The sequence below is a fragment of the Pseudophryne corroboree genome, chromosome 3 (genome assembly GCF_028390025.1).
Source record: "Pseudophryne corroboree isolate aPseCor3 chromosome 3, aPseCor3.hap2, whole genome shotgun sequence".
NCBI lineage: Eukaryota > Metazoa > Chordata > Amphibia > Anura > Myobatrachidae > Pseudophryne > Pseudophryne corroboree.
Genome location: NC_086446.1, coordinates 124,153,865 through 124,176,938, shown reverse-complemented (window position 1 = coordinate 124,176,938; position 23,074 = coordinate 124,153,865). Strand labels below are relative to the sequence as shown.

General features: G+C 49.4%; 1 protein-coding gene across 1 annotated transcript in view; it reads left to right on the top strand.

Moving 5' to 3' along the window:
• Positions 1–9,097: 9,097 nt before the first annotated feature.
• Positions 9,098–23,074, top strand: part of CCDC86 (coiled-coil domain containing 86) — a 31,504-nt gene continuing 17,527 nt past the window's right edge. Inside the window, exon 1 of the mRNA XM_063958441.1 lies at positions 9,098–9,664. Coding sequence (XP_063814511.1) covers positions 9,261–9,664 — 404 coding nt within the window. The 5' untranslated portion in view covers positions 9,098–9,260. The remainder of the gene's footprint in view (positions 9,665–23,074) is intronic.

Genomic DNA, 23,074 nt, shown 5'->3' with positions numbered 1-23,074 from the left:
CAACGTACTGGAATTGAGGGCCATCTACAACGGCCTCTGTCGGGCGGAGACTTTTCTTCGGGGCCTGCCTGTTCTGATTCAGTCACACGTCACAGCCGTGGCTCATGTAAACCGCCAGGGCGGAACAAGAAGCAGGGTGGCGATGGCGGAAGCCGCCAGGATTGTTCGCTGGGCGGAAAATCATGTAAGAGCCTTGATGGCTGTATTCATTCCGGGAGTGGACAACTGGGAAGCAGACTTCCTCAGCAGACACGATCTCCATCCAGGGGAGTGGGAACTTCATCAAGATGTCTTTACAGAGATTGCAAGTCAGTGGGGACTTCCTCAAATAGACATAATGGCATCACGCCTCAACAACAAGCTTCCGAGGTATTGTGCCAGGTCAAGGGACCCTCAGGCAGTGGCAGTGGACGCCCTGGTGACACCGTGGGTGTTTCAGTCGGTCTATGTGTTCCCTCCTCTTCCTCTCATCTCAAAAATATTGAGAATCATAAGACGAAGTGGAGTACAGGCAATTCTCATTGTTCCAGATTGGCCTCGAAGGGCCTGGTATCCGGATCTGCAGGACATGCTCACAGAAGATCCGTGGCCTCTTCCTCTCAGAGAGAACCTGTTGCAACAGGGGCCCTGTCTGTTCCAAGACTTACCTTGGCTGCGTTTGACGGCATGGCGGTTGAACGCCGGATCCTAGCTGGGAAGGGCATTCTGGATGAAGTGATCCCTACTCTGATAAAGGCTAGGAAGGAGGTGACAGCGAAGCATTATCACCGTATCTGGAGGAAGTATGTCTCTTGGTGTGAAACCAAAAATGCTCCACCGGAAGATTTCCATCTGGGCCGCTTTCTCCACTTCCTACAGACTGGAGTGAATATGGGCCTAAAATTAGGCTCCATTAAGGTTCAGATTTCGGCCCTATCCATTTTCTTTCAGAAGGAATTAGCTTCCCTCCCAGAAGTCCAGACTTTTGTAAAGGGAGTGCTGCACATACAGCCTCCTTTTGTGCCTCCAGTGGCACCATGGGACCTTAACGTGGTGTTGCAGTTCCTTAAGTCTCACTGGTTTGAGCCTCTTCAAAAGGTGGAATTAAAGTATCTCACTTGGAAGGTGGTCATGTTGTTGGCCTTGGCATCTGCAAGGCGAGTGTACGAGTTGGCGGCTTTGTCACACAAAAGCCCATATCTGATTTTCCATGTGGATAGAGCTGAGTTGCGGACTCGTCCTCAATTTTTGCCTAAGGTAGTTTCCTCTTTTCATATGAACCAACCTATTGTGGTGCCTGTGGCTACCCGGGACTTGGAGGATTCCGAGTCCCTTGATGTGGTCAGGGCATTGAAAATTTATGTAGCCAGAACGGCTCGGGTTAGGAAAACAGAGGCGCTGTTTGTCCTGTATGCAGCCAACAAGGTTGGCGCTCCTGTTTCTAAGCAGACTATTGCTCGCTGGATCTGTAACACGATTCAGCAGGCTCATTCTATGGCTGGATTGCCGTTACCTAATTCAGTAAAGGCCCATTCCACTAGGAAGGTGGGCTCTTCTTGGGCGGCTGCCCAGGGCGTCTCGGCATTGCAGCTTGCCGAGCGGCGACTTGGTCGGGTTCAAACATTTTTGCTAAATTCTACAAGTTTGATACCCTGGCTGATGAGGACCTCATGTTTGCTCAATCGGTGCTGCAGAGTCATCCGCACTCTCCCGCCCAGTTTGGAGCTTTGGTATAATCCCCATGGTCCTTACGGAGTCCCCAGCATCCTCTAGGACGTAAGAGAAAAATAAGAATTTACTTACCGATAATTCTATTTCTCGGAGTCCGTAGTGGATGCTGGGGTTCCTGAAAGGACCATGGGGAATAGCGGCTCCGCAGGAGACAGGGCACAAAAAGTAAAGCTTTCCGATCAGGTGGTGTGCACTGGCTCCTCCCCCTATGACCCTCCTCCAGACTCCAGTTAGGTACTGTGCCCGGACGAGTGTACACAATAAGGGAGGAATTTTGAATCCCGGGTAAGACTCATACCAGCCACACCAATCACACTGTACAACCTGTGATCTGAACCCAGTTAACAGTATGATAACAGCGGAGCCTCTGAAAAGATGGCTCACAACAACAATAACCCGATTTAGTTAGCAATAACTATGTACAAGTATTGCAGATAATCCGCACTTGGGATGGGCGCCCAGCATCCACTACGGACTCCGAGAAATAGAATTATCGGTAAGTAAATTCTTATTTTCTCTATCGTCCTTGTGGATGCTGGGGTTCCTGAAAGGACCATGGGGATTATACCAAAGCTCCCAAACGGGCGGGAGAGTGCGGATGACTCTGCAGCACCGAATGAGAGAACTCCAGGTCCTCTTTTGCCAGGGTATCAAATTTGTAGAATTTTACAAACGTGTTCTCCCCCGACCACGTAGCTGCTCGGCAAAGTTGTAATGCCGAGACCCCTCGGGCAGCCGCCCAAGATGAGCCCACCTTCCTTGTGGAATGGGCCTTAACAGATTTAGACTGTGGCAGGCCTGCCACAGAATGTGCAAGTTGAATTGTGCTACCAATCCCACGAGCAATCGACTGCTTAGAAGCAGAAGCACCCAGCATTGTTGGGTGCATACAGGATAAACAGCAAGTCAGATTTCCTGACTCCAGCCAACCTGGAAACTATATTTTCAGGGCCCTGATAACATCCAGCAACTTGGAGTCCTCCAAGTCCCTAGTAGCCGCAGGTACCACAATAAGCTGGTTCAGGTGAAACGCTGACACCACCTTAAGGAGAAACTGGGGACGAGTCCGCAGCTTTGCTCTGTCCGAATGGACAATCAGATATGGCTTTGTGAGATAAAGCCGCCAATTCTGACACTCGCCTGGCCGAGGCCAGGACCAACAGCATGGTCATTTTCCATGTGAGATATATCAAATCCACAGATTTGAGTTGTTTAAACCAATGTGATTTTTTAGGAATCCCAAAACTACGTTGAGATCGCCCAGTGCCACTGGAGACATCAAAGGGGCTGTATATGCAGTACTCCCTTAACAACTTCTGGACTTCAGGAACTGAAGCCAATTTCTTTCTGGAAGAAAATCAACAGGCCGAAATTTGAACCTTAATGGACCCAATTTGAGACCCATAGACACTCCTGTTTGCAGGAAATGTAGAAATTAACCTAGTTGAAATTCTTCCGTGGAGCCTTCCTGGACTCACACCCTGGCACATATTTTCACCTAAGTGGTGATAATGTTGTGCGGTCACCTCCTTCCTGGCTCTGACCAGGGTAGGGATGACCTCTTCCGGAATGCCTCTTTCCCTTAGGATCCGGCGTTCACCCGCCTTGGCGTCAACGCAGCTGCGGTAAGTCCCGGAACAGACACGGTTCTTGCCGAATCAAGACCCTTCTTAGTATCTCTTGAAGTTCCGGGAACCAAGTCCTTCTTGGCCAAACCGGAGCCACGAGTATAGTTCTTACTCCTCTCCTTCCTATCATTTTCAATACATTGGGTATGAAAAGCAGAGGATGGAACACATACACCGACGGTGTTACCAGAGCGTCCCAGCTATTGCCTGAGTGTCTCTTGACCTGGCGCTTCAGGTGGGACGCCATCATAACCACCTTTGGTCTTTCCCAACGGTTTACAATCATGTGGAAACTTCCAGATTAAGTTTCCACTTTTCCGGGTGGAATTCATTTATGCTGAGGAAATCTTCCCAGTTGCCCACTCCCGGAATGAACACTGCTGACAGTGTTATCACATGATTTTCCGCCCAGCGAAGAATCCTTGCTGTCATTGCCCTCCTGCTTCTTGTGTCGCCCCGTCTGATAACGTGGGCGACCGCCATGATGATGTCCTACTGGATCAGCACCGGTTGACTTTGAAGCAGGAGTCTTCCTAGGCTCAGAGCATTGTAAATTGCCCTTAGCTCCAGTATATTCATGTGGAGAGAAGTCTCCAGACTTGACCACACTTCCTTGGAAATTTTTTCCCTGTGTGACTACTCCCCAGCCTCTCAGGCTGGTATCCGTGGTCCCCAGAACACAGTCCTGAATGCTGAGTGTGCTGCCCTCTAAAAGATGAGCACTCTGCAGCCCCCACAGAAGAGACACCCTTGTCCTTGGAGACAGGATTATCCGCTGATGCATCTGAAAATGCGATCCGGACCATTCGTCCAGCAAATCCCCTGAGATCTGCCGAATGGAATCGCTTCGTAAGAAGCCACCATTTTTCCCAGGACTCCTGTGCATTGATGCACTGATACTTGGCCTGGTTTTAGGAGGTTTCTGACTAGGTCGAATAACTCCTTGGCTTTTTCCTCCCGGAGGAACACCTTTTTCTGGACTATGCCCAGAATCATTCCTAGGAACAGCAGACGTATCGTCGGAAAACAGCTGCGATTCTTGGAATATTTAGAATCCAGTCGTGCTGTCGTAGAACTACTTTAGATAGTGCTCTTCCGACCTCCAACTGTTCTCTGGAACTTGCCCTTTTCAGGATATCGTCCAAGTAAGGGATAATTTAGATGCCTTTTTTCTTTGAAGAAACATCTTTTCGGCCATTACCTTGGTAAAAGGCCCGGGGTGCCGTGGATAATTCAAACGGCATCGTCTGAAACTGATATTGACAGTTCTGTACCACGAACCAGAGGTACCCTTGTTGAGAAGGGCAAATTTGGACATGGAGGTAATCCTTGATGTCCAGGGACACCATATAGTCCCCTTTTTTCCGGTTCGCTATCACTGCTCTGAGTGACTCCATCTCGATTTGAACCTTTTATGTAAGTGTTCAAAGATTTCAGTTTAGACTATGTCTCACCAAGCCGTCTGGCGTCAGTACCACAATATAGTGTGGAAAAATAATACCCTTTTCCTTGTTGTAGGAGGGGTACTTTGATTTATCACCTGCTGGATATACAGCTTGTGAATTGTTTCCAATGCTGCCTCCCTGTCGGAGGGAGCCGTTGGTAAAGCAGACTTCAGAAACCTGCGAGGAGAAGATGTCTCGACTCTCCCATCTGTACCCCTGGGATAATACTTGTACTATCTAGGGGTCAACCTGCGAGTGATCCCACTGCGCGCTGAGACTCTTGAGACTACCCCCCCACCTTGAGTCCGCTTGCATGGCCCCAGCGTCATGCTGAGGACTTGGCAGACGCGGTGGAGGGCTTCTTTTCCTGGGAAGGGGCTGCCTGCTGCAGTCTACTTCCCTTACCTCTATGTCTGGGCAGATATGACTGGCCTTTTGCCTGCATGCCCTCATGGGAAAGGAAGGATTGAGGCTGAAAAGACGGTGTCTTTTTCAGCTGAGATGTAACTTGGGGTAAAAAGGTTGGATTTCCCAGCTGTTGCCGTCCGATGGACCGACCCCAACTAACTCCTTCCCTTTATACGGCAATACTTCCATGTGCCGTATGGGATCTGTATCACCTGACCACTGTCGTGTCCATGACATCTTCTGGGTGATATGGACAACGTACTTATCTTGATGCCAGAGAGCAAATATCCCTCTGTGCATCTCACGTACATATATATAGAATGCATCCTATTAAATGCTCTATATGAATAAAATATTTTCAGTCAGGGAATCCGACCAAGCCAACCCAGCACTGCATCTCCAGGCTGATGGCGATCGCTGGTCGCAGTATAACCACCGTATGTGTGTATATACTTTTTAGGATATCTTTCCAGCTTCCTATCAGCTGGCTCCTTGAGGGCGGCCGTATCTGGAGACGGTAACGCCACTTGATAAGCGTGTGAGCGCCTTATCACCCTAAGGGGTGTTTCCCAACGCGCCCTAATTTCTGGCGGGAAAGGGTATAACGCCAATATTTGCTATCGGGGTAACCCCACGCATCATCACACACTTCATTTTATTTTATCTGATTCAGGAAAAACTACAGGTAGTTTTTTCACTCCCACATAATACCCTTTTTTGTGGTACTTGTAGTATCAGAAATATGCAACACCTCCTTCATTGCCCTTAACGTGTGGCCCTAATGAGAAATACGTTTGTTTATTCACCGTCGACACTGGATTCAGTGTCCGTGTCTGTGTCTGTGTCGACCGACTGAGGTAAATGGGCGTTTTTAACGCCCCTGACGGTGTTTCTGAGACGCCTGGACCGGTACTAATAGTTTGTCGGCCGTCTCACGTCGTCAACCGACCTTGCAGCGTGTTGACATTCTCACGTAATTCCCTAAATAAGCCATCCATTCCGGTGTCGACTCCCTAGAGAGTGACATCACCATTACAGGCAATTTCTCCGCCTCCTCACCAACATCGTCCTCATACATGTCGACACACACGTACCGACACACAGCACACACACCGGGAATGCTCTGACAGAGGACAGGACCCACACTAGCCCTTTGGGGAGACAGAGGGAGAGTTTGCCAGCACACACCAAAACGCTATAATTATATAGGGACAACCTTATATAAGTGTTTTCCCTTATAGCATCTTTATATATATCTCAATATCGCCAAAATCAGTGCCCTCTCTGTTTTAACCCTGTTTCTGTAGTGCAGTGCAGGGGAGAGCCTGGGAGCCTTCTCTCCAGGCTTTCTGTGAGAGAAAATGGCGCTGTGTGCTGAGGAGATAGGCCCCGCCCCTTTTTCGGCGGGCTCGTCTCCCGCTATTTAGTGAATCTTGGCAGGGGTTAAATATCTCCATATAGCCTCTGGGGGCTATATGTGAGGTATTTTTCGCCAAAAAAGGTTTTCATTTGCCTCCCAGGGCGCCCCCCTCCCAGCGCCCTGCACCCTCAGTGACTGCCGTGTGAAGTGTGCTGAGAGGAAAATGGCGCACAGCTGCAGTGCTGTGCGCTACCTTTAGAAGACTGCAGGAGTCTTCAGCCGCCGATTCTGGACCTCTTCTTACTTCAGCATCTGCAAGGGGGCCGGCGGCGCGGCTCCGGTGACCATCCAGGCTGTACCTGTGATCGTCCCTCTGGAGCTGATGTCCAGTAGCCAAGAAGCCAATCCATCCTGCACGCAGGTGAGTTCACTCCTTCTCCCCTAAGTCCCTCGTTGCAGTGATCCTGTTGCCAGCAGGACTCACTGTAAAATAAAAAACCTAAGCTAAACTTTCTCTAAGCAGCTCTTTAGGAGAGCCACCTAGATTGCACCCTTCTCGGCCGGGCACAAAAATCTAACTGGAGTCTGGAGGAGGGTCATAGGGGGAGGAGCCAGTGCACACCACCTGATCGGAAAGCTTTACTTTTTGTGCCCTGTCTCCTGCGGAGCCGCTATTCCCCATGGTCCTTTCAGGAACCCCAGCATCCACAAGGACGATAGAGAAATAAGATTTTAAACGTACCGGTAAATCTTTTTCTCCTAGTCCGTAGAGGATGCTGGGCGCCCATCCCAGTGCGTACAACATTCTGCAAGACTTGTATATAGTTATTGCATACATAAGGGTTATGTTACAGTTTTCATCAGTCTTGACTGATGCTGTTTGTTTCATGCTGTTGAGTGGTTCGTATATTCCAGGTTATACGGTATGGATGGTGTGGGCTGGTATGAATCTTGCCCTTAGATTAACAAAATCCTTTCCTTGTACTGTCCGTCTCCTCTGGGCACAGTTTCTCTAACTGAGGTCTGGAGGAGGGGCATAGAGGGAGGAGCCAGTGCACACCCATTCTAAAGTTCTTTATAGTGCCCATGTCTCCTGCGGAGCCCGTTTATACCCCATGGTCCTTATGGAGTCCCCAGCATCCTCTACGGCATAGGTCTTCAACCTGTGGCCCTCCAGCTGCTGCGGAACTACACATCCCAGCATGCCCTGCCTCAGTTTTACCATGCCTTAATAGCAAAACTGTGGCAGGGCATGGTGGGATGTGTAGTTCCGCAGCAGCTGGAGGGCCACAGGTTGAAGACCCATGCTCTACGGACTAGGAGAAAAATATTTACCGGTAGGTTTAAAATCTTATTTTTTTCTTTCCAGCTTTGTAAGGTTTCAGTCCTCCCCAGAAACAAATGGCATGTAAACTTTTTAATCGGGTGCGTTTAAGTCTGGACCCCAGTATCCTCTAGGACGTAAGAGATAAAAATCATATACTAGAAGTGTGTTAAAAAATACGTTTATAAACATTTGATATATACAATATAGGATTATAATAAATTATAGCTTATATGTTCACTAAAAGTATTATTTTCTTGCTTAGTATTCAGCATGGCCTGACACACTTCTGCTCTGCTGTGGAAGGGCAGGCAGACATACACAATGGCCCTCATTCCGAGTTGTTCGCTCGCAAGGCGATTTTAGCAGAGTTACACACGCTAAGCCGCCGCCTACTGGGAGTGAATCTTAGCTTCTTAAAATTGCGAACGATGTATTCGCAATATTGCGATTACAAACTACTTAGCAGTTTCAGAGTAGCTTCAGACTTACTCGGCATCTGCGATCAGTTCAGTGCTTGTCGTTCCTGGTTTGACGTCACAAACACACCCAGCGTTCACCCAGACACTCCTCCGTTTCTCCAGCCACTCCCGCGTTTTTTCCGGAAACGGTAGCGTTTATATCCACACGCCCATAAAACGCCGTGTTTCCGCCCAGTAACACCCATTTCCTGTCAATCACATTACGATCGCCGGAGCGAAGAAAAAGCCGTGAGTAAAAAAACTATCTTCATAGCAAAATTACTTGGCGCAGTCGCAGTGCGAACATTGCGCATGCGTACTAAGCAGAAAAACGCTGCGATGCGAAGAAAATTACCGAGCGAACGACTCGGAATGAGGGCCAATAACAGCAGTGAGTGCAGACAGAGCGCCTCAGGCAGCCATTGCTGGGGTATTACACTGAAGTGACTGAAGTTGAACTGCAAGAGTCAGCATTATTTGGAAGGTAGCGTCTAGATTCTCTTCGTGCAGAGGACCTTTCCCCTGGGTCCATGTCACAATCTATTTGGAATAGAAAAGTGTGGCGAGCGAAGCGAGACACCGAGCCCGATGCGTGGCCAGCGTCCAATGCTGCATGTAAAAAAAGAAATACCCTAAACGGAGAACGAAGAAAACATTTAGGAGCTGTAAGGGCGGAAGTTCTCTCCTGCCCACTCGCTATGTCACGTCCAGGTCCTTTGCACGAAGGCAACATAGACACAACCAGTAGTGGAACGGCTGTTAGAAGTTGCCATAGTGACAGGCATTCTAAACGATCCACGGCTTCCTGCTCTGTCATCACAGAGCGCCCACCCGGAAGCTGCATGTGCTCTGATGCACCACGTGGAGACTGCTGCAGCCGCTGAGCTCTAACTGGGGGAGGAGCAGCTGGTACTCGGGAAGAGGATGCAGCCAGGTACCGGGGCCGCGGAGACCCCTCTGCGGAGAAGCAGCAGGAGGAGAGGGGCAGCGCCTGAGCCTGGGGATCAGCAGCAGCAGCCGCCGCTGGAGGAAGTACCAAAGAAGGACCAGAATGAGAGTGCGGCAGGGGAACCAGGAGTAGTCCCGGCGGCAGAGGGTCCAGTGACTGTGGCACAAGCACAGGAGGACGGGACGGTGGCACAGGAGGAGGAGGAGAAGAAGAAGGCGGCTGCAGAGGTGACACACAGTCAGGAGCTGCCGAGACAGACACCGGGACACGAGAAGGTGCCATCAGCTGCTAAAAGAAAACTAGAAGCCCCTATTAGGAAGGACGTGCCCCAGGGGAAGCCAAAATCTGGAAGGGTGTGGAAGGACCTCAACAAGAAAAGGTATTATTAGTCACTTGGCAGCACCGCAGTGTTTATTATATATATAGGCGGCAGCTCAATCACTTACATCTCTATGCTAATTTAATGTTGGCGCGTTTACAGAGTTGAAAACATTGTTTGTTGTTATGGTATGCGGTCAGCTTACTGATGGTCAGGATCCTGGCTGTCACAATACCGATGCTGGGATACCGACTGGGGCACCATATCGCCGCCGGGATACCGGCGAGGTAAGTGATTCACCCTCTGTGGGTGTCCACGAAACCCATAGAGGAAGAATAGAATTTGTGGCTAGCGTAGCTTACCACCGAGCCCGCAAGGGGCTTCGTTCTGCTCACCCACCCTGCTGGCATTCTGCTGCTCTGGCTGCCAATGTCGGTATACTGACCATCGGCGTACCGTGTGGCTGGATACCATACTGATCCTGTATAAATATATATCTAGTGGGCAGATTATTTAACAGTGGTTTATATTTTCACTCGTTACGAATGATAAATGATGCTCGTGAAGGAGGGACAACAATAATATGAAGAATATCACTCATTATTATTAAATCTGCCCCTATGTGTCATGTAAACAGTCCCTCCTGAGTAGAAAGCCAGCACACACTGAAATAGTGTAGCAGCAGCATACATAACAGCAGCCTATCAGAGTGTGCAATATGCCCGACTTTCATTTTTGAGCAAAGGCCAATGCTACCGTTAAACAGCTATCTAGTTTAGAAGAGAATTGGTGTGTGTGTCCCCCCCCCCCCCCCATATTTTAAATAGGGATAGCTTGCATACTGAAAAAAAGGCTGTGCTCTTCAGGGGGTGGGGCGTGGTCACACTATAGTACCCCCAATTCAAATTACCCCACACAGTAGTGCCGCTTACTCATTTTACACTGCATAGCAATGTCCCTTATTCACGTCCGTCACACAGTACTGCCCCTTACACATTATGCCACAGAATAGTAATGCTCCACCGCACTCCAGAGCTCATCATTCACATTGCCCTACACACTAGTAGCCCTTATACACATTATGCCCACAATGTAGTAGTGCCCCTTACATGTTATGCACACAGTAGTAGTCCCCCCCCCCCCCCCCCCCCCTGTTCATATAACTCTATACAGCTGAGCCCACCCGGAGGGCATACTTCGGTGATGCTGGTATTAGATGGATCCAAGGATAGATGGGGCCGGCAGGGAGCTCTCCCTACTGGTGGCAGTGTGATCATGGTGGGAGGAGCCTATGAAGCCAGCCAGCTTCCTGTCTGCGTAGATGGGGGCGCAGGGTGCTGCACCCCCCCCCCCTACCCCCTACCCCATCTGACTCTTCCCACCAAGAAACTGAGCTAGCTCAACATGCATTGAAGTGGGCGCCCAACAATAGGGATTGCGTTGGCTGTGGAGAGCATAGCGTGTTCTGCCCCAAGGGCATCATGCTTTGTGCAACAACAATGGCCACACCACCTCAGTTACAGCCCTGGCTGCAAGTGCAGCCTGCACCAAGTTAGGAACAGTAATGAGATTACAATGCATTCTGCATTCCTGCTCTCACTATACCAAGGAGAAGGATCTAGTAATGTAGCAGGTGACCAATAAACAATAATGTCTTCTTGTGTACCATAATCTTATTTTCTCTAACGTCCTAAGTGGATGCTGGGGACTCCGTAAGAACCATGGGGAATAGCGGCTCCGCAGGAGACTGGGCACATCTAAAGAAAGCTTTAGGACTATCTGGTGTGCACTGGCTCCTCCCCCTATGACCCTCCTCCAAGCCTCAGTTAGATCTCTGTGCCCGAACGAGAAGGGTGCACACTAGGGGCTCTCCTGAGCTTCTTAGTGAAAGTTTCTCTATCGTCCTAGTGGATGCTGGGGTTCCTGAAAGGACCATGGGGATTAGCGGCTCCGCAGGAGACAGGGCACAAAAAGTAAAGCTTTAGGATCAGGTGGTGTGCACTGGCTCCTCCCCCTATGACCCTCCTCCAAGCCTCAGTTAGATTTTTGTGCCCGGCCGAGAAGGGTGCAATCTAGGTGGCTCTCCTAAAGAGCTGCTTAGAAAAGTTTAGCTTAGGTTTTTTATTTTACAGTGAGTCCTGCTGGCAACAGGATCACTGCAACGAGGGACTTAGGGGAGAAGAAGTGAACTCACCTGCGTGCAGGATGGATTGGCTTCTTGGCTACTGGACATTAGCTCCAGAGGGACGATCACAGGTACAGCCTGGATGGTCACCGCAGCCTCGCCGCCGGCCCCCTTGCAGATGCTGAAACGAGAAGAGGTCCAGAATCGGCGGCAGAAGACTCCTCAGTCTTCTAAAGGTAGCGCACAGCACTGCAGCTGTGCGCCATTTTCCTCTCAGCACACTTCACACGGCAGTCACTGAGGGTGCAGGGCGCTGGGAGGGGGGCGCCCTGGGAGGCAAATGAAAACCTAATTTGGCTAAAAATACCTCACATATAGCCTCCGGGGGCTATATGGAGATATTTAACCCCTGCCAGAATCCGTTAAGAGCGGGAGACGAGGCCGCCGAAAAAGGGGCGGGGCCTATCTCCTCAGCACACAGCGCCATTTTCCCTCACAGAAAGGCTGGAGGGAAGGCTCCCAGGCTCTCCCCTGCACTGCACTACAGAAACAGGGTTAAAACAGAGAGGGGGGGCACTAATTTGGCGTTAGAAATATATAAAAAAGATGCTATAAGGGAAAACACTTATATAAGGTTGTCCCTATATAATTATAGCGTTTTTGGTGTGTGCTGGCAAACTCTCCCTCTGTCTCTCCAAAGGGCTAGTAGGTCCTGTCCTCTATCAGAGCATTCCCTGTGTGTGTGCTGTGTGTCGGTACGTGTGTGTCGACATGTATGAGGACGATGTTGGTGAGGAGGCGGAGCAATTGCCTGTAATGGTGATGTCACTCTCTAGGGAGTCGACACCGGAATGGATGGCTTATTTAGGGAATTACGTGATAATGTCAACACGCGGCAAGGTCGGTTGACGACATGAGACGGCCGACAAACAATTAGTACCGGTCCAGACGTCTCAAAAACACCGTCAGGGGTTTTAAAACGCCCGTTTACTTTAGTCGGTCGACACAGACACAGACAGGGACACTGAATCCAGTGTCGACGGTGAATAAACAAACGTATTCCTTATTAGGGCCACACGTTAAGGGCAATGAAGGAGGTGTTACATATTTCTGATACTACAAGTACCACAAAAGAGGGTATTATGTGGGATGTGAAAAAACTACCGTAGTTTTTCCTGAATCAGATAAATTAAATGAAGTGTGTGATGATGCGTGGGTTCCCCCCGATAGAAAATATGGGCGGTATACCCTTTCCCGCCAGAAGTTAGGGCGCGTTGGGAAACACCCCTTAGGGTGGATAAGGCGCTCACACGCTTATCAGAACAAGTGGCGGTACCGTCTATAGATAGGGCCGTCCTCAAGGAGCCAGCTGACAGGAGGCTGGAAAAATATCATAAAAAGTATATACACACATACTGGTGTTATACTGCGACCAGCGATCGCCTCAGCCTGGATGTGCAGAGCTGGGGTGGCTTGGTCGGATTCCCTGACTAAAAATATTGATACCCTTGACAGGGACAGTATTTTATTGACTATAGAGCATTTAAAGGATGCATTTCTATATATGCGAGATGCACAGAGGGATATTTGCACTCTGGCATCAAGAGTAAGTGCGATGTCCATATCTGCCAGAAGATGTTTATGGACACGACAGTGGTCAGGTGATGCAGATTCCAAACGGCACAAAGGTGTATTGCCGTATAAAGGAAGAGGAGTTATTTGGGGTCGGTCCATCGGACCTGGTGGCCACGGCAACTGCTGGAAAATCCACCGTTTTTTACCCTAAGTCACATCTCTGCAGAAAAAGACACCGTCTTTTCAGCTTCAGTCCTTTCGTCCCTATAAGAGTCATATCTGCCCAGGGATAGAGGAAAGGGAAGAAGACTGCAGCAGGCAGCCCATTCCCAGGAACAGAAGCGTTCCACCGCTTCTGACAAGCTCTCAGCATGACGCTGAGACCGTACAGGACCCCTGGATCCTACAAGTAGTATCCCAGGGGTACAGATTGGAATGTCGAGACGTTTCCCCTGCGCAGGCTCCTGAAGTCTGCTTTACCAAGGTCTCCCTCCGACAAGGAGGCAGTATGGGAAAAAATTCACGAGCTGTATTCCCAGCAGGTGATAATTAAATTACCCCTCCTACAACAAGAAAAGGGGTATTATTCCACACTATATTGTGGTACTGAAGCCAGAAGGCTAGGTGAGACCTATTCTAAATCTAAAAAAATTTGAACACTTACAAAGGTTCAAATCAAGATGGAGTCACTCAGAGCAGTGATAACGAACCGGGAAGAAGGGGACTATATGGTGTCCCGAGACATCAGGGATGCTTACCTCCATGTCCCAAATTTGCCCTTATCACTAAGGGTACCTCAGGTTCGTGGTACAGAACTGTCACTATCAGTTTCAGACGCTGCCGTTTGGATTGTCCACGGCACCCCGGGTCTTTACCAAGGTAATGGCCGAAATGATGGTTCTTCTTCGAAGAAAAGGCGTCTTAATTATCCCTTACTTGGACGATCTCCTGATAAGGGCAAAGTCCAGGGAACAGTTGGAGGTCGGAGTAGCACTATCTCGGATACTGTTACAACAGCAGGGGTGGATTCTAAATATTCCAAAATCGCAGCTGATCCCGACAACAAGTCTCCTGTGCTTAGGGATGATTCTGGACACAGTCCAGAAAAAGGTGTTTCTCCCGGAAGAGAAAGCCAGGGAGTTATCCGAGCTAGTCAGGAACCTCCTAAAATCAGTGCATCATTGCACAAGGGCCATGGTAAAAAAAATGGTGACTTCCTTCGAAGCAATTCCAGTCGGCAGATTTCATGCAAGAACTTTTCAGTGGGATCTGCTGGACAAATGGTCCGGATCGCATCTTCAGATGCATCAGCGGATAACCCTATATCCAAGGACAAGGGTGTCTCTCCTGTGGTGGTTACAGAGTGCTCATCTTCTAGAGGGCCGCAGATTCGACATTCAGTTTTGGATGTTGGTGACCACGGAGGCCAGCCCGAGAGGCTGGGGAGCAGTCACACAAGGAAAAAATTTCCAGGGAGTGTGATCAAGTCTGGAGACTTTTCTCCACATAAATATAGCTAAGGGTAAATTTATAATGCTCTAAGCTTAGCAAGACCTCTGCTTCAAGGTCAGCCGGTATTGATCCAGTGGGATAAAACATCACGGCAGTCGCCCACGTAAATAGACAGGGCGGCACAAGAAGCAGGAGGGCAGTGGCAAAAACTGCAAGGACTTTTCGCTGGGCGGAAAATCATGTGATAGCACTGTCAGCAGTGTTTCATTCCGGGAATGGAAACTGGGAAGCAGACTTCCTCAGTAGGCACGACCTCCACCCGGCAGAGTGGGAACTTCATGGGGAAGTTTTCCACATGATTGTAAACCGTTGGGAATTACCAAAGGTGGACATGATGGCGTCCCGTCTGAACAAAAAACGGGACAGGTATTGCGCCAGGTTAAGAGACCCTCAGGCAATAGCTGTGGACGTTCTGGTAACACCGTGGGTGTACCAGTCGGTGTATGTGTTCCATCCTCTGCTTTTCATACCTAAGGTACTGAGAATTATAAGACGTAGAGGAGTAAGAACTATACTCATGGCTCCGGATTGGCCAAGAAGGACTTGGTACCCGGAACTTCAAGAGATGCTCACAGAGGACTTATGGCCTCTGCCGCTAAGAAGGGACTTGTTTCAGCAAGTACCATGTCTGTTCCAAGACTTACCGCAGCTGCGTTTGACGGCATGGCGGTGGAACGCCGGATCCTAAGGGAAAAGGCATTCAGGAAGAGGTCATTCCTACCCTGGTCAAAGCCAGAAAGGAGGTGACCGCACAACATTATCACCACATGTGGCGAAAATATGTTGCGTGGTGTGAGGCCAGGAAGGCCCCACGAAGAAATTTCAACTCGGTCGATTCCTGCATTTCCTGCAAACAGGAGTGTCTATGGGCCTCAAATTGGGGTCCATTAAGGTTCAAATTTCGGCCCTGTCGATTTTTCTTCCAGAAAGAATTGGCTTCAGTTCCTGAAGTCCAGAAGTTTGTCAAGGGAGTATTGCATATACAACCCCCTTTTGTGCCTCCAGTGGCACTGTGGGATCTCAACGTAGTTCTGGGATTCCTCAAAACACATTGGTTTAAAACCAGTCAAATCTGTGGATTTGAAGCATCTCACATGAAAAGTGAACATGCTCTTGGACCTGGCCTGGACCAGGCGAGTGTCAAATTGGTGTTTTTTTTTCTCAAAAAAGCCCATATCTGTTTGTCCATTCGGACAGGGCAGAGCTGCGGACTCGTCCCCAGTTCTCTCCCTAAGGTGGTGTCAGTGTTTCACCTGAACCAGCTTATTGTGGTGTCTTGCGCCTACTAGGGACTTGGAGGACTCCAAGTTGCTAGATGTGGTCAGGGCCCTGAAAATATAGGTTCCAGGACGGCTGGAGTCAGGAAAACTGACTTGCTGTTATCCTGTATGCACCCAACAAACTGGGTGCTCTTGCTTCTAAGCAGACTTTTGCTAGTTGGATGTGTAATACAATTCAGCTTGCACATTCTGTGGCAGGCCTGCCACAGCCAAAATATGTAAATGCCCATTCCACAAGGAAGGTGGGCTCATCTTGGGCGGCTGCCCGAGGGGTCTCGGCTTTACAACTTTGCCGAGCGGCTATTTAGTCAGGGGCAAACACGTTTGTAAAATCCTACAAATTTGATAACCTGGCTAAGGAGGACCTGGAGTTCTCTCATTCGGTGCTGCAGAGTCATCCGCACTCTCCCGCCCGTTTGGGAGCTTTGGTATAATCCCCATGGTCCTTTCAGGAACCCCAGCATCCACTAGGACGATAGAGAAAATAAGAATTTACTTACCGATAATTCTATTTCTCGGAGTCCGTAGTGGATGCTGGGCGCCCATCCCAAGTGCGGATTATCTGCAATACTTGTACATAGTTACAAAAATCGGGTTATTATTGTTGTGAGCCATCTTTCAGAGGCTCCGCTGTTATCATACTGTTAACTGGGTTCAGATCACAGGTTGTACAGTGTGATTGGTGTGGCTGGTATGAGTCTTACCCGGGATTCATAAATCCTTCCTTATTGTGTACGCTCGTCCGGGCACAGTATCCTAACTGAGGCTTGGAGGAGGGTCATAGGGGGAGGAGCCAGTGCACACCACCTGATCCTAAAGCTTTACTTTTTGTGCCCTGTCTCCTGCGGAGCCGCTAATCCCCATGGTCCTTTCAGGAACCCCAGCATCCACTACGGACTCCGAGAAATAGAATTATCGGTAAGTAAATTCTTATTTTTAGTTTAGGTTTTTTATTTTCAGTGAGACCTGCTGGCAACAGGCTCACTGCATCGAGGGACTAAGGGGAGAAGAAGCGAACTCACCTGCGTGCAGAGTGGATTGGGCTTCTTAGGCTACTGGACATTAGCTCCAGAGGGACGATCACAGGCCCAGCTTGGATGGGTCCCAGAGCCGCGCCGCCGGCCCCCTTACAGAGCCAGAAGCCTGAAGAGATCCGGAAAATCGGCGGCAGAAGACGTCCTGTCTTCAACAAGGTAGCGCACAGCACTGCAGCTGTGCGCCATTGCTCTCAGCACACTTCACACTCCGGTCACTGAGGGTGCAGGGCGCTGGGGGGCGCCCTGAGACGCAATAAAAAAAAAACACCTTGGATGGCAAAAAATGCATCACATATAGCTCCTGGGCTATATGGATGCATTTAACCCCTGCCAGAATACATAGAAAAACGGGAGATAAGGCCGCCGATAAGGGGGCGGAGCCTATCTCCTCAGCACACTGGCGCCATTTTCCCTCACAGCTCCGTTGGAGGGAAGCTCCCTGTCTCTCCCCTGCAGTCACTACACTACAGAAAGGGTTAAAAAAGAGAGGGGGGGCACTAATTACGCGCAGTATTAAAGATACAGCAGCTATAAGGGGAAAAACACTTATATAAGGTTATCCCTGTATATATATATATATATATATATATATATATATATATATATATATATATATATATATATATATATATATATAGCGCTCTGGTGTGTGCTGGCAAACTCTCCCTCTGTCTCCCCAAAGGGCTAGTGGGGTCCTGTCCTCTATCAGAGCATTCCCTGTGTGTGTGCTGTATGTCGGTACGTTTGTGTCGACATGTATGAGGAGAAAAATGATGTGGAGACGGAGCAGATTGCCTGTAATAGTGATGTCACCCCCTAGGGGGTCAACACCTGAGTGGATGAACTGTTGGAAGGAATTACGTGACAGTGTCAGCTCTGTATAAAAGACAGTGGTTGACATGAGACAGCCGGCTACTCAGCTTGGGCCTGTCCAGACGTCTCATAGGCCGTCAGGGGCTCTAAAGCGCCCGTTACCTCAGATGGCAGATATAGACGCCGACACGGATACTGACTCCAGTGTCGACGGTGAAGAGACAAATGTGACTTCCAGTAGGGCCACACGTTACATGATTGAGGCAATGAAAAATGTTTTACACATTTCTGATAATACGAGTACCACCAAAAAGGGGTATTATGTTCGGTGAGGAAAAACTACCTGTAGTTTTCCTGAATCTGAGAAATTAAATGAGGTGTGTGATGATGCGTGGGTTTCCCCCGATAACAACTGATAATTTCTAAAATGTTATTGGCATTATATCCTTTCCCGCCAGAGGTTAGGGTGCGTTGGGAAACACCCCCTAGGGTGGATAAAGCGCTCACACGCTTGTAAGGGCTCTACCCTCTCCTGAGATGGCCGCCCTTAAGGATCCTGCTGATAGAAAGCAGGAGGGTATCCTAAAATGTATTTACACACATACTGGTGTTATACTGCGACCAGCAATCGCCTCAGCCTGGATGTGCAGTGCTGGGTTGGCGTGGTCGGATTCCCTGACTAAAAATATAGATACCCTAGATAGGGACAGTATATTTTTGCCTATAGAGCATTTAAAAGATGCATTTCTATATATGCGTGATGCACAGCGGAATATTTGCCGACTGGCATCAAGTCTAAGTGCGTTGTCCATTTCTACCAGTAGAAGGTTATGGACACGTCAGTGGTCAGGTGATGCGTATTCCAAACGGCATTTGGAAGTATTGCCTTATTAAAGGGAGGAGTTATTTGGGGTCGGTCTTTCAGACCTGGTGGCCACGGCAACAGCTGGGAAATCCACGTTTGTACCCCAGGTCGCCTCTCAACATAGAAGACGCCGTATTATCAGGCGCAGTCTTTTCGTGGACAAGCGGGCAAAAGGTTCCTCATTTCTGCCCCGTGACAGAGGGAGAGGAAAAAGGCTGCAGAAATCAGCCAGTTCCCAGGAACAGAAACCCTCTCCCGCCTCTGCCAAGCCCTCAGTATGACGCTGGGGCTTTACAAGCAGAATCAGGCACGGTGGGGGGGCCCGTCTCAATGAATTTCAGCGCGCAGTGGGCTCACTCGCAAGTAGACCCCTGGATCCTTCAGGTGATATCTCAGGGGCACAAATTAGAATTCGAGACGTCTCCCCCTCGCCGTTTCCTAAAGTCGGCTTTACCGATGTCTCCTTCTGACAGGGAGACAGTTTTGGAAGCCATTCACAAGCTGTATTCCCAGCAGGTGATAATCAAGGTACCCCTCCTGCAACAGGGAACGGGGTATTATTCCACACTGTTGTGGTACCGAAGCCGGACGGCTCGGTGAGACCGATTCTAAATCTAAAATCTTTGAACACTTACATACAGAGGTTCAAATTCAAGATTGAGTCACTTAGAGCAGTGATTGCGAACCTGGAAGAAGGGGACTACATGATGTCTCGGGACATCAAGGATGCTTACCTTCATGTCAAAATTTACCCTTCTCATCAAGGGTACCTCAGGTTTATGGTACAAAACTGTCACTATCAGTTCAGATGCTGCCGTATGGATGGTCCACGGCACCCCGGGTCTTTACCAAGGTAATGGCCGAAATGATGATATTCCTTCGAAGGAAGGGAATTTTAGTTATCCCTTACTTGGACGATTCCCTGATAAGGGTAAGATCCAGGGAACAGTTGGAGGTCGGTGTAGCACTATCTCAGGTAGTGTTGCGGCAGCACGATTGGATTCTCAATGTTCCAAAATCGCAGCTGGTTCCGACGACTTGTCTTCTGTTCCTAGGGATGATCCTGGACACAGTCCAGAAAAAGGTGTTTCTCCCGGAGGAGAAAGCCAGGGAGTTATCCGAGCTAGTCAGGAACCTCCTAAAACCGAGCCAAGTCTCAGTGCATCAATGCACAAGGGTTCTGGGTAAAATGGTGGCTTCCTACGAAGCAATCCCATTCGGCAGATTCCACGCAAGAACTTTCCAGTGGGACCTGCTGGACAAATGGTCCGGGTCGCATCTTCAGATGCATCAGCGGATAACCCTGTCACCAAGGACAAGGGTGTCCCTCCTGTGGTGGTTGCAGAGTGCTCATCTTCTAGAGGGCCGCAGATTCGGCATTCAGGACTGGGTCCTGGTGACCACGGATGCCAGCCTGCGAGGCTGGGGAGCAGTCACACAGGGAAGGAATATCCAGGGCTTATGGTCAAGCCTGGAGACATCACTTCACATAAATATCCTGAAGCTAAGGGCCATTTACAATGCTCTAAGCTTAGCAAGACCTCTGCTTCAAGGTCAGCCGGTGTTGATCCAGTCGGACAACATCACGGCAGTCACCCACGTAAACAGACAGGGTGGCACAAGAAGCAGGAGGGCAATGGCAGAAGCTGCAAGGATTCTTCGCTGGGCGGAAAATCATGTGATAGCACTGTCAGCAGTATTCATTCCGGGAGTGGACAACTGGGAAGCAGACTTCCTCAGCACGACCTCCACCCGGGAGAGTGGGGACTTCACCCAGAAGTCTTCCACATGATTATAAACCGTTGGGAAAAACTCGACAGGTATTGCGCCAGGTCAAGGGACCCTCAGGCAATAGCTGTAGACGCTCTGGTAACACCGTGGGTGTACCAGTCAGTGTATGTGTTCCCTCCTCTGCCTCTCATACCCAAGGTACTGAGATTGATAAGATGGAGAGGAGTAAGCACTATATTCGTGGCTCCGGATTGGCCAAGAAGGACTTGGTAACCGGAACTTCAAGAGATGCTCATGGAGGATCCGTGGCCTCTACCTCTAAGAAGGGACCTGCTCCAGCAAGGACCCTGTCTGTTCCAAGACTTACCGCGGCTGCGTTTGACGGCATGGCGGTTGAACGCCGGATCCTGAAGGAAAAAAGGCATTCCGGATGAAGTCATCCCTATCCTGATCAAAGCCAGGAAGGATGTAACCGCAAAACATTATCACCGCATTTGGCGAAAATATGTTGCGTGGTGCGAGGCCAGTAAGGCCCGACGGAGGAAATTCAACTGGGTCGATTCCTACATTTCCTGCAAACAGGAGTGTCTATGGGCCTGAAATTGGGGTCCATTAAGGTTCAAATTTCGGCCCTGTCAATTTTCTTCCAAAAAGAACTAGCTTCAGTCCCTGAAGTTCAGACATTTGTAAAAGGGGTACTGCATATACAGCCTCCTTTTGTGCCTCCAGTGGCACTTTGGGATCTCAATGTAGTTTTTTGGGTTCCAAAAGTCACATTGGTTTGAACCACTTAAATCTGTGGAGTTAAAATATCTCACATGGAAAGTGGTCATGCTGTTGGCCCTGGCCTGGGCCAGGCGCGTGTCAGAATTGGCGGCTTTATCCTGTAAAAGCCCTTATCTGATTTTCCATTCGGACAGGGCGGAATTGAGGACTCGTCCTCAGTTTCTCCCTAAGGTGGTTTCAGCGTTTCACCTGAACCAACCTATTGTGGTGCCTGCGGCTACTAGGGACTTGGAGGACTCCAAGTTGCTAGATGTTGTCAGGGCCCTGAAAATATGTTTCCAGGACGGCTGGAGTCAGGAAAACTGACTCGCTGTTTATCCTGTATGCACCCAACAAGCTGGGTGCTCCTGCTTCTAAGCAGACTATTGCTCGTTGGATTTGTAGTACAATTCAGCTTGCACATTCTGTGGCAGGCCTGCCACAGCCAAAAATCTGTAAATGCCCACTCCACAAGGAAGGTGGGCTCATCTTGGGCGGCTGCTCGAGGGGTCTCGGCTTTACAACTTTGCCGAGCAGCTACTTGGTCAGGAGCAAATACGTTTGTAAAATTCTACAAAATTGATACCCTGGCTGAGGAGGACCTGGAGTTCTCTCATTTGGTGCTGCAGAGTCATCCGCACTCTCCCGCCCGTTTGGGAGCTTTGGTATAATCCCCATGGTCCTTACGGAGTCCCCAGCATCCACTTAGGACGTTAGAGAAAATTAGAATTTACTTACCGATAATTCTATTTCTCGTAGTCCGTAGTGGATGCTGGGCGCCCATCCCAAGTGCGGATTGTCTGCAATACTGGTACATAGTTATTGTTACCAAAAAATCGGGTTATTGCTGTAGTGAGCCATCTTTTCTAGAGGCTCCTCTGTTATCATGCTGTTAACTGGGTTCAGATCACAAGTTGTACGGTGTGATTGGTGTGGCTGGTATGAGTCTTACCCGGGATTCAAGATCCTTCCTTATTGTGTACGCTCGTCCGGGCACAGTATCCTAACTGAGGCTTGGAGGAGGGTCATAGGGGGAGGAGCCAGTGCACACCAGATAGTCCTAAAGCTTTCTTTAGATGTGCCCAGTCTCCTGCGGAGCCGCTATTCCCCATGGTCCTTACGGAGTCCCCAGCATCCACTACGGACTACGAGAAATAGAATTATCGGTAAGTAAATTCTTATTTAAATGAAGATGCAGTATGAATAATTTTTTGTACTATATTATCACAATAAACAGCCGCCCGCTTCCTGCCCTCCCAGCGTGTAAAGATGCCGTGCGCACGGCATCCATTCACGCTATGGGAGAGAGCTGGGGGAAGCCCAGCACCGACGGAGGTGCTGGGCACGCCCCCAACAGTGACTCCTCCGGCAACGGACGCCCCCTACAGCAGCGTCTGTGGGCTGCACCTCCCACTTAAATGCTGTAAGCGTAGCCATGCACAGCCCCATACCCGCTACTTCCAGCCGAGCACACCAGCCAGAGTCTGACAGGCGGACGCCGCAAACTGTCACACTCACTAAGACAAATAGACAGAGACTAATCAGAAGCACATAGGCACACCTATGGTAAAGGTGACCCGTACCAGGGTACACCTGACATTAACCCCAGCTGGGGTCCTTCTGAGTAGGGTATACCATCAGGAGGGTATACAAACAAAGGGTGGTCTGCAAGATACACCTGATAGTGGTAATTGGACATATTGACTGTAAGGGTCTAAGCACAAGTGTACCTTTTAGGAGGGTACACTCAGAAAGGGTGGTCTGCAT